This window comes from Sorex fumeus, unplaced genomic scaffold (assembly GCF_029834395.1).
Source record: "Sorex fumeus unplaced genomic scaffold, SorFum_2.1 ptg000045l, whole genome shotgun sequence".
In the NCBI taxonomy this organism is placed as follows: domain Eukaryota; kingdom Metazoa; phylum Chordata; class Mammalia; order Eulipotyphla; family Soricidae; genus Sorex; species Sorex fumeus.
The window spans coordinates 762,409-774,668 of record NW_026606102.1 but is presented as its reverse complement, the minus strand read 5'-3'; the positions used below and the strand labels follow the sequence as shown (position 1 = coordinate 774,668).

The 12,260-nt window shown below is 40.4% G+C and overlaps 1 protein-coding gene across 1 annotated transcript in view; it reads left to right on the top strand.

Annotated features, from left to right (window-relative positions):
* The window catches only part of SGIP1 (SH3GL interacting endocytic adaptor 1), a 242,371-nt gene that overhangs the window by 151,604 nt on the left and 78,507 nt on the right, over positions 1 to 12,260 (top strand). Inside the window, exons 8-11 of the mRNA XM_056122229.1 lie at positions 3,937 to 3,961; positions 4,895 to 4,946; positions 7,179 to 7,264; positions 10,432 to 10,524. Coding sequence (XP_055978204.1) covers positions 3,937 to 3,961; positions 4,895 to 4,946; positions 7,179 to 7,264; positions 10,432 to 10,524 — 256 coding nt within the window. The remainder of the gene's footprint in view (positions 1 to 3,936; positions 3,962 to 4,894; positions 4,947 to 7,178; positions 7,265 to 10,431; positions 10,525 to 12,260) is intronic.

Below are 12,260 nucleotides of genomic sequence, written 5' to 3'. Positions count from 1 at the left end.
GATTCATATAGCTTCCCAAACACTTAAGTAACATCAGCTCACAGTATTTACTGTCGTGTCAGAGTCCCAGTTACCCCAAATCTGCACCAGGAGACACTTCTGGCATCTAGTCTTTCATTCACTTAGTTGGGCTCATGTGACTTCATTGGAGAGAGGATCAGGATGCATACTAGATCGGTCCTTTGATGCTGCAGTTCATTGCTCATGAGCACAGACACATTAAAGAGAAATGCAGAGCTGTTTCTGTCAATAATCAGAATCCTTCTGCTTTCATACACAGTTTTGATGAATGCCTGGCTTTTATCGGTGGTCCCAGAACTGTTACCCATCCTTCCAGACCCCTTATTAAAGGTGCCAGGTTCTGTCTTGATTGGCCAGCCTCCAGGAGTCCATACCTCATTCTCAAATTCTGATTCATTACATCCTGGATGCAGCTCTTTTTTCTTACTTTGGTTGCCAAACAGATGTCTGTCAAGTACTAACGTAATTCTTTCTCTTGTTTTACATTCCATATGTGCTTTTATCCCATGCTTTTCACAGGAGCAGTCTAGATATACTTTTGGTTTTGTGCTCCTGTCCTGGATTTGGGGATTAGGCCAACCTCCATCCCACGTGGCCTGTTGAATTCTTTGCTTAGTCCACATCCTGAAAGTGAAGCTCACAGCCAACACCTTCCCCAGCCACTTCATAGTTACTCTTGTTCTAAGAGAGAAATCCTAAAGAAGAGAAGAGGTCCCTGAATTTTAGTTTCCCTTTTGGCCCTGATTATAGGATGTGTATTGTGTCTATGATATTTGCAAACCCTATGGTTGAAAATTAGACCTCTCAGTTACCCCTGTTCTAAAACCAACCTCCCTTCCTACCCAAAAAAAAAATCTGGATAAAAACTCCTTATGATAAAGACATTAAAAGCTATCCATAAAGTTTGCTTGCATGTTCTTGCCTGCCTTTTGTTGTATGCATAGCTTAAAAACTAGAATATCCCCCAGAGCAGAGGTCATTTACACAATGGGTGGATTCTCTTCAAGGTTCTTGAAAGTTTCTGCATGGTCTAACTACACCCCAAACACAATGGCAGCCTATTTTCTGTAGGCATGTTTTTTTATTTGGAGGATGTCTATGGTTGGCTGTTTATAAAGTCTCCTGTTACCTGAGCCTGTTGACTGATCCATCATTCTCTGACTAGGTGTCTGTTCTCTCTTCCTTTTTGCTGATCACAGAGGCGCAGCCCGGTAAGAACCCTCAACACTTTTATCTTACGCATGCATAGAGAAAATAGGGGCCAAATTGAAGGGGGTCAGACACCACTGATTTCCCATTAAATTTCTGATGACCAAGTATGGATGAGGTGAATAAAATAGGCTTACCAGTTGGGATCTTCTGGTTCTGTGTTAAGAGCATATTGTAGGATGATCATTTCACTTTTTCATTAGTACATAGGTACTGATGAAATTAGTACAATTGTACATAGGAATTCCAACTCATAGTATTATGGTAGGGTGTGTGTATGTATGTGTAGGTGCCTATGTGTGTCTCAGAGATTGGCCAGAAAACCAATCAAAGTTTATAGCACAGTGATAATACAAACTAAGAAAACAACCAAGAAAAAAATGAACAATCTTAAGCCATATTATTTTAAGCTTGAATTCAAAATACATGCTTAGGTCATAGCTTATATTGGTGAATATAAATAAGTACATAATATTAGTTATAAATTCCATCTTGGGATAAAGAAGCACGCTTTTAAATGAGTATTCCTCAACTGAAGACAACTCAGTATCAATCTGCATTGTTCAAAGTAAAATCTTTGTTGTTTCCTCAGATTGAAGAGTATGGTGTATTTTAAGCCACAGAGAAGGGTTTGTTGTCTGTCTTTTGCCATGTGTGAAGTTAGCCTCAGCTGCTTGGTCAGTATCTTGAGGAGATACTGACCTAGAGGAACTAGAACTAGAAACAATGCTTTATACTTTACCCCAGGTCTGAGCCAATGAATGAATCCATCATAATTTGAGGCCAAGACCCTGCCCCAGGTGACCAGCTGGTGTTTCTTTCTTAACCACCTGCTAAGTGATGCACAGTTGCACCTACTGGGACCAGATCCAGGCATGGAGAATCCAGCCCTTTACTAGGTGGCATTTAAAAAAAAATTAAGTACCGTCACATTAACACATTATCTAAGTTTCAGTTATATGTCATTGAAAATTATCATGCCTATAAACTCCATTCAGTTCACCCCACTCCAAAAGAAGATACAATTCTATACTTAAAGAGAAAAGGTGAACTAGTTCACTCAAAAGGAAGATAATTTTTTCACAATGTAAATATCAGGGCCAGCTCTGCAAGGAGGAGCCTGTGGTCACTGGGTGGGGAGACAGCGTGGCCCCCAGTCCCAGAAGTTGCTGCTGGTGACAGGCCACACCTCAAGGCCAGGCAGGCTCAGTGAGGAAGCCTGATCTAGATAACAATGGCACTTTCTTTCCTTTTCTTTTTTCATTTTTTAAAATTTTTTATTTTTTAAAATTTTTATTAGTGAAATACCATGAGGTACAGTTGTAGACTAAGCAAAATGAGTCAGAAAGAGAGAGAGAGAGCATAGAAAGATTGCATTCATCTGGGGAACATAAAGTAACAAAATAGGAGACTAACACCCAAAAATAGTCGAGATAAGTACCAGGAGGTTTACTCCATGGTTTGGAGGCCAGCCGCACATGCTAGGGGAAAAAGCAGCTCAGATAGAGATGGGAGCATCAAATAAAGGTGTTGGGAGGATCTGCCCAGGATGGGCATTTTATTTTCTGTTGCTGTTGACTTGCTCATGATCTTCCAAATATCTGTTCCTTTAAAATTGTTATTTCTATTCTTCCTCACCCTAAGCAACCATTTTCTTGCCTTTTTCCATCTAACCTCTTGAATTTAACTGGTTCGTTCATCGGAAGTTGTTAATAAGAAAAAAAAATAGTCCCGGGCTTCTCCTTTTGTGCCTCTCTGCTGTAAATACTCCCTGTGGATGAAATGAATACACTAGGAATTAGCAAATATGGAAGGGGCATTGTGCCTTTCTTAATTTCCTGGGTATCTCATTTTTCATCTGAGACCTTTAGTCTCAATACTGTCTTCAGTACAGCCTTAGGGGGTCCCCGGCTCATGAATTTTTAGGTCTCATTCTTTCCCCCTTTCTCAAGGCATCCCAAGCTTTTCTGAGTCTACCCTTTTCACCTATCAATCCTCTATTATTGAAATAAGTGTAGGATTTTTAAAGTATTCGAACCAGTGTATCCAAACAGCCTTGAACTACAGGAAGGATTCCCAATAGGTTGGAAGAATTGGGGAAGAAATTTGGTGACAGAGCGAAGGTGGGGAGAATGGAATTCTCTGACGCCCTGAACACAGTCATTCCCTGGCAGCTCTGTTCTCTGTCTCTGACATTTGCAACTCAGGACTTCAAAACTTGCATTATTAAAGTAATGGCTATTATACTAACAATGAATGGGCCCTATCAGATAAGAGTAAAGTGTACTCCTGATATATTTTATAATTCTCAGGCATCAAATGTACGTTATGCTTGTGCTTGTTGTTTTTTTGTCTGCAAAACTTCAAAGTTTTTAAAAAATAAGCTATTCAACTTTGGCTATAATTTACCAAATCTACTCAGGTAAGGGGTTTTTCTTGTTCTGAAGACATATAGTTTACCCTATTTTTCTTCTCTTTGAGTAAAATGAAAAACAGAATGTGTGTGGGTGTGTGTGTGTGTGTTTGCTCGTGCACACACATTCAAGTGCACATCTACAATTTCCTACTCCATGTAATTCTGAGAAAAATTCTATGTTCCCAACCTACGTTTCTTTGAGTTCATTTTAATTGCAATGACAAAAATATACATATTGTACATAACATATATGTGGTCTTAAACCTTATAGTGTCTATTTCTAATTCTAGGGTGCAATTAAAAGGAACTTATCCAGTAAGTATATCTTAGCTACCAGAAGTAGAGTATAATTTAAAAGAAGGAGTAGTTCCTTGGTTCATGGAGCATTTGTACATTTGAATTATATACACTCCCGGGTTTAGTTTATTAGTCTTATGAATATTTTACTTTGACAGCAAGGAAATCTTGTAATGATTTCTTAAAAAAGAGTTCTATGGGTTCTGAATGGTTCATGTTTAAATTCTGAAAATGAATGGTTTTGGGGAAACATTACTTCTTTCTTCCTGTATTGTTCAACTCTTGTTTTATAATTTTAACTTTAAAAATGAATTTAATCAAGTGTTGATGAGGGCAAGGAGAGTGGAGGGAAAGAAGGAACTGAAAATAGATGCAGTTTGTCCTTTTTGGTGTTATTTGATATGAACATTTTCATTAACCAAAGCGATATAATAGAGGTTGTAATACACATGGGGCATGATTTGTTTCTGCTGCACACAATATATTTTAGGGAGTTCTAAATTCATGGTTCCTGGTTAAAGGTATAACATTTCCTTGGCATTTCAAGAAACAAACAGGCAGAGAATCCTGAATTCATATACTGTGGACATATGGCCTGACTTAGTATTCTTTTATGTTAATTGAGAAGCAGAAATTATCAAAACAGTAGATAGTTGAAGAATGGTTATCTTTGTCACTAAGTTCCTCAGTACACAAGTCTTCTATTTGATCACTTACTGTGGTAGATCCTTGGTTAATTAGTTTTTACAAATGCCAGAGAAAATGCTACTACGTGCCTAATACATGGTCTGTGTACTGCCAGGAAAGAGGATTTATTTTGCAAGCTTTCCGTGCTGAATTACTTATTGATGGAGGCTAAATCTATTAAGTGTTTCCAAAACTCATGTAAAAGACAGATAATCTGGGAATGGTAAAAACATGCCTAAAAAGTTCCTTTGTCCTGTGCATCAGGTGAAGAAGTGGCACGACCCAGGCGTTCCACGCCAACTCCAGAACTTACAAGGTGAGCAGAAAAGATGTCATTCATATTCACTATGTGCAAACATGTCTTGTGAACAATTTAGTAAATCTCCTTTAAGCAAAACTCTCCACTACTTTTTTTTTTTGGCAGTGGGGAAGAGGAGAGTTTAGGAAGGGGGGGGGGGCGGCTGTGGGAGCACTACATCACATCCCACATTCGGTAGTACTCAGGGGTTACTCGTGGCTCTGCACTCAGAAATCAGTACAAGCAGTGCTCTGGAAACCATATGGAATGCCAGGGATCAAACCAGGTATATTGCCACTCTGGTGCCTCTCCACAACTCTTTTTTTTTATCATTTACTTGAATTACTGTGATCTAGAGTTACAAAATTGGGCTGGAGCAATAGCACAGCGGGTAGGGCATTCGCCTTACACGTGGCCAACATGGCCGGCCCGAGTTCGATTCCTCCGCCCCTCTTGGAGAGCCCGGCAAGCTACGGAGAGTATTCGATATGCCAGACACAGTAACAGCAAAGTCTCCAATGGAGATGTTACTGGGCCTGCTCGAGCAAATCGACGATCAACGGGAGGGCCTTTACCTTTACCATACAATGATCAAGCACCCATCGCTTCACAGGTGCGCATTTTCCACCACCAATGTCCCCAGTGTCCCTCCTGCCTCCCCCACCCCACGCCACCCCCTGTCTTTGTGGTAGGCACCTTCCTTCTTACTCTTTCTCTACTTTGGGGCATTATGGTTTGCAATACAGATACTAAGAGGCCATCATGTTGGTCCTTAATCTACTTTCAGCACACATTTCCCATTCTGAGCGAGCCCTCCAACCATCATTGACTTAGTGGTCCCTTCTCCACCCCAACTGCCTTTTCCCCCAGCACATGACGCTGGTTTCCAACCATAGAGCAATCTTCCTGGCCCTTATCTCTACTGCCCTTGTGTGTTAGTCTCATATTATGTTATTTTATATTCCACAAATGAGTGCAGTCATTCTATATCTGTCCCTCTCTTTTGAATTTCATTTCACCTGATACTCTTCATGTCCATCCACTTATAAACAAATTTCATGGCTTCATCTTTTCTAATCGCTGCATAGTATTCCATTGTGTTGTGTTCCACTGCTCTTAACAAAGGGCCAGCCCACCTGTGAAATCCCATTGTGTGGTTCAAATATGGTATCAGTTCTGCTCTACGCTTCTTAAGAAAGCATCATTAGAAAGACCTGCTGTCATCCCAAATCCCGTCTTATCAGAATGTTGCATCTCCTTGCTCATGGGTAGGCTACTAGAACTGTATAAGAGGTCTTCGGGGCTTGAAGGGATGATCTGAATGTTGAAAGGAGCTGTTTGACTATGATTTGGTCATACAGCCCACCAGTCAAACTATATTTGGGGAGATAAGTATTGTATTATCAAATACTTATATTTTTATTTGGGGAGATAAGTATTGTATTAATACTTACCAGTTATTTGGAGAGATAAGTATTATATTAATGAGCATAATTTTTTTAAATTTGCAACTTCTATTTAAAAATTCAAATTTTTTATTCTCCCTTCTTCTCCAATGTCTCTCTTTTCCTCTTGCTTTCTTGCCTACTCCATCCACATAGAACTGATTAAGACCAATGAGGAGAGATCTTAGGGGATAAATGGAGAGCGTTGTACAGCCTTTCAAAAAATAAGTTAAGATAATAATTAGGGGGAAGGGTAAGAATGTATTGGCCTCCTTTCCCCATGATTTCTTAATATTTTTCCTCTACTTCTGAAATGTACCCTATTAAGATTTTAGGAGGTTATAACTACTTCTGAGGAGAGAAATTAGAAGCTGGTGGACTTCCTTTTTTTCAAACACAACTTTTTGAGTGGTTTGCCACCTAGCCTTCCAATTTCTGCCTTTCAGTAATTATAAACTACACTAACTACAGTCCCGAGATGTGGCAAAGACAGATGATAATGGCTTCTAAAATCTTGAAATTAAAGTTATGGCAATTAGCTATTATCTCTAGTATTATCTATTCTATGTAGAGCAAATCATATACTTGGAAATGCCTCTCTTTTTGGTCCCCTATTGGGATCTTCCATCCTACCAGTTCCTTATATCCATTACACAGTTGGTATCCTTATTTAACATTTTCTAGCCTAAGAGCTTATATGTATGCATACAGATATATTCAAGTACACACACACACACAGCCTTATTACCTGATATGTCTAGCATTTATATTTACTGTATGTCTTGTTTTGATGTGTGTCATTTAGCAAAAAACCTCCAGATGACCCTATGGCCCTTGCTCCTCTCTTTGGCCCACCATTAGAATCAGCTTTTGATGAACAGAAGTCAGAAGGTAAGAAAAATGGGTTTATCTCTTAGGGTTTGTGTGCCATTTCCTTCCAGTATAAAGTTCTTAGAGTAAATGCAGGCTAGTTGAGGCATGTCACAAAAAGTAATGATCCAGAGATGCTATCAGCAAAGGAGTTGAATATGTAGCCCCTGAGTATTTTAGGAGTTGAAATTTTACTTCCAGAACAATCTCGTTGCTAACTTGTTCCCTCCTCAGAAAAGATCTTTAAGAATTTCTATGGTTCTAGATGAATGACTGCAAGTGAATATGTGGTCACCAAGTCAATAGCCCTGGTTACTGGGTGAAGCCCTCCCATGCCCTGTGTTTGTAACTGACCTTGTGACAGAGCCTCTATGACCACGTGGTCTCTTGTCCACCTCATCAAGAGAGGTGATAACTGGATAGCTCATGCCACCAACAGTTTCTAGTCTCAACACCAAGGAATGACCTTGAACACATAACAAGTTAGACATAAAATGATATGGAAGAAATAGCATTAGGGATCTTATCACTGCGTCTGTCTTTCAAACCTTTATTCCTGGAAGTTTTGAAATCAGTGAGTTTTTACATTTTTTATTTTATTTTATTTATTTATTTTTTTTTTTTTTTTGCTTTTTGGGTCACACCCGGCAATGCACAGGGATTACTCCTGGCTCTGTGCTCAGGAATTAGCCCTAGTGGTGCTCAGGGGACCATATGGGATGCTGGGAATTGAACCTGGGTTGGCCGCGTGCAAGGCAAACGCCCGACCCGCTGTGCTATTGCTCCAGCCCCTATTTCTATTTCTTTTTATGGAGAAACGTTGAATTACAAAGTTACTCACAGTTGAGTTTTAGGCATACTGTGTTTCAGTACCAATCTGACTACTAGTGTCAATGTCTCTCCACCAGTTTCCTTGGGTTCCCTCACACTCTGAAAATTAATCATGTGGGGAGGCAGAGAGAGGGTCGAGTGGGCAAGCATTTGCCTTGCACATGCCTGACCCAGGTTTGATCCCCAGCATCACTTCTAGTCTTCCAACCCCTGCCAGACGAGATCCCTGAGGTCAGATCCAGGAGTAATGCCTAAGTACAGCCAAGTGTAATCCCCCCACCAAAAAAGTAACTGTTTTTCTGGATGATTGTAAATAAAGAACTTGCTGACCTAAAACATGTCCTTCAGGAAAGGGACTGAAACTACTCCTGAAATGATTTTTATGTCTGATTCACATGTCACCAAATAAATGCTTGAGTTTGGCAACAGAGGATATTTCCATGAAAACAATTTCATTAAAGGCCCTGTGATATACATGGAAGAAATGTTCTTCCAGGACTTGTTAGTGAAGACAATAAAAGTGGTAAGGACAAGAACTTTGAAAGCATAATAAATAGGCTAAGCTACAGTAACAGAGAGACTCCAAAATGCAGCGAGTTAATAAATAAGATAGAATTTTATTTGCTTCTTGTTAACAGTCCCAAAGCAAACGTATCAAATTGGTAGGGTGGCTCAGCTCACCTCCAGAGTGTGGCCATCATGTTTTCATCCCCAGGGCATGTCCCTGCTTCAGCACCTTCAAATCATCATGGGAAGAGGGGATGGAAGTCTCTGCCAATTCTTGCAAGAACAAAATATGGAAAAGACACATATCACTTCCAACGTCTATAAAGTGTCAGCATTTGCACAAAACACACTAGCTCTTCCAAAATCCACATTTCCCTCACATGTATCCTCATTTTCTCTCAATCCTTGTCATTCTGGATTCTTTCAATACTTTCAGAGATGGAGAGGTTGATGAGAGGGCGCTAGACTTGCATGTGTGACATCCTTGGATCATTGCATGGCATAGCAATAATCAATAATAAATAAACAAAAGCAAGGGGTGCAGAGAGAAAGATCAAGGGACTAATGCACAGTTCTTGCATATTCAAGGCCTGAAGTTTTGACCCCTGACACTACTCTAATCGAGTGACACAATAAATAATAAATAAAAATTCTGTGGAGGGATGTATTTTGAAGTTGGGTATGCATATTTGGGCCAGATCTTAGCTCCCCTGCTCCATCATATAAGGTCTCGGGCACATTATTTAGATGTTGCAATTTTGTTTCCTCTCCTAACGTGGTACCAATTTCAAGCATCTGAGGGTTGTGCCAAGATGGTATTCTATAATATTTGTCTCTAGTCTTGTGAAAAGTTTGATATATTTTTAGATTCATTATCTCCTTGAATTGGCTAAGTAACTCTCTAAGCTTGCTCTTAATGTTTCTACAATGAAGGGGTGAAATAACTCGTGCAGTTATTCATAGTGCATAGTTCTCCAGTAATTAGAGAGACTGTATTCAAGTCTTCATCTGCCTAACTTCCCAGCCTGTCTTATAACATACTTAATTATAAGAAGAATGATATAGATATTGGCACATGACTGGTGCTGAGAAGAGTTAGTTGTTTAAATGGTTAGCATAGTAATACTAAAAATATGTAAAGGAATAGAGAAAATAAATTGAAGAAATATGAGTTCCATGTTACCCTGCTTTACTTTCAATGTCTAAGCACGTGATTATTATTTCATTTCATTTCTCTTGAGAGTACTGTAGAGTATTTATTCATGTAAGGTCTTTCAAGAGCTTCAAGACAGAAAGAAATCACTGTACATGCAGACCCCAGACATGTTCATTTTCAGAGTATATTTCATAGCAAACTTGAAATAAATCAATGTAATGCAAGTGTTTATGGAATTAATACTTGTATTTCAAATGGATGTGAAAAATGAAGCCAGTCCATGTACTGACACACAGAATGTGATTAAATGGGCAATCAAGAAGAAAACGCAAGGATGTGCATTAGACTAGAGCACACACCTTGCTTGTGTGAGGCCCTGGAAAGGAGGGAGGAAGGAGGGAAGAGACGGGGAGGGAGGGAAGTTGGGAAGGAGGGAGGGAAATTGGGAAGGAAGGAAGGAAGGAAGGAAGGAAGGAAGGAAGGAAGGAAGGAAGGATTCTGAAAATCTTTAGCTATATGTCTCTGCTTGAAAACAATGAAAAGCACCATAGTCCTGACTGAATCTGCTTGTACTGAAGCAGGAGGGAGATGTTTTTATGAAGCCCAACTTGAAATTTTAAGTCTAAAATCTAAATGGGGCCACTTCTACTTTGAATTCACTCTAGAAAATGTTTTTTTCTGTGTGTGTTTCCAGTTCCTTTAGATCAGCCTGAGATATGGGGTTCGGGCCAACCAGTTAACCCAAGCATGGATTCACCAAAGCTAACAAGGTCTTTTCCCACCGGAAGTAAGTTCTGTGTCTACCCTGTCTGGAAAAATCTGTGACTCATTTTACTACCTGCCTGCATAGTGAAATGAGGCAACCCTGAGCGAGCCTACATAAGCAACATTTGAGCTGTATGCTATTAAGATGTTCTTCTCACAGACTGTAAAGGTAAAGGTGCCCGGGGCAGACTGGCAAGGCAGAAATGCTAAAAGTAAAATTATAGAGCTGGGAATCATAGCCCCTTCTGACATTGTACACTCATTCATTCATTCAAAATGTATATGTGGGACTAAGAACCAAGAATGCAAAGACCCTTCTGTGCCCTGGGCCTGCACTGGCTCACATCACTCAGTGAACAGTCAGATCTGTTTGTCCTGCCCAGCCAAAGGGGCTGTGCGGCCCAGAGAAAAGACATGGAGGAGAAAGAGTGAGGCTGGAGATTAACCTCCTTCTTCTTCTCCTTCTCTTCCTCCTCCTCTTCTCCTTCTCCTCTTCCTCCTCTTCTCCTTCTCCTCCTCCTCCTCTTCTTGTCTTTCTCCCCCTCTTCTCCTTTCTCCTCCTCTTCTCCTCTTTCTCCTCCTCTTCTCCTCTTCTTCTTTCTCCTCCTCTTCCTCTTCTCTTTCTTCTCTTCTTCCTCCTTCTTTCTCCTCTTCCTCCTCCTTTATTCTCTTCTCCTTTCTCCTCCTCTTCCTTTTCTCCTCTTCTCCTTATCTTTCTCCTTCTCCTCCTCCTCTTCTCTTTCTCTTCTTTCTCCTCCTCTTTCTCCTCTTCTTTTTTCTCCTTCTTTTCCTCCTCTTCTCTTTCTCTGCCTCCTTTTCTTATCTTTCTCCTCCTCCTCTTCTTCCTCCTTTCAAAACAGAAATTATTTTGTGCCCCCCAATTAATTGTAAGACTTCACTTAAGGGATTCATTATCTAAGGCCCAAGATGGTTATGTGTTGAGAATATTGCTCTAAAGCCATGGAATCCAATCTTTCCAAGGATAGTTTCCTTTCTAACACCAAAAAGGAAAGGTGGCATCATCAATGGCTGCTTGGACACTCCGGAATTTCCTGAGTTAGCTCAGCAGCCTGTGAAAACGTTCTCCGTGGTTCTGGAAACAAAGCCAGGAACAAGCAGGCGCTTCCTTGAAACACTTTCTCCTATCCAAGCACTGATCAGGCTCAACCCTCCTTAGCGTCTGAGATCAGATGATATCAGGGCAGTGCTGGGTGTCTGGCTGGGGACCTCCTTGCAGAGCTTTCTTCCCAGATCTCACTGATCCAAATGGGTCCTAGAAACAACTTTCCCCAAACCAAGAGAGTGACTAGAAAACTGTTTCTGCAGTGGATGTTGCGCTCTGGGGTCCCATTCCCGGATGTTTCCAGTTTTCCAGTTTCTGTGCTGAGGTTACACTGAGCCCACCAGGGGCTGTTGTGCAGTTGACATGGGTTGTGACTGTGGCATGCTGTTCCTTTTATGATTGCAGAATAAGTTTAGTATTTCAAGGTTACAAGGCTTTTAGGGTTTTTTATTTGTTTTTGTGAAAATTGGCGAGTATGATCTCAGTTTTGGCTGAGCACTTTAATCAGGAACAGAGGCCCTGGCTGAACTCTTAAACTTCTTTGAAAGATAAGATCCATCTGTGGGTAGTTTTCAGAACTTCAGAACTAATACTGGTAACCACATAGTCCTAGTACTAGATTGATGGGGTGGAGGAGGGAAGGGTGGCTCTCCATGGTGCCTGCTTTGAGAAAGCATGGAATGTTCTCCAAAAGT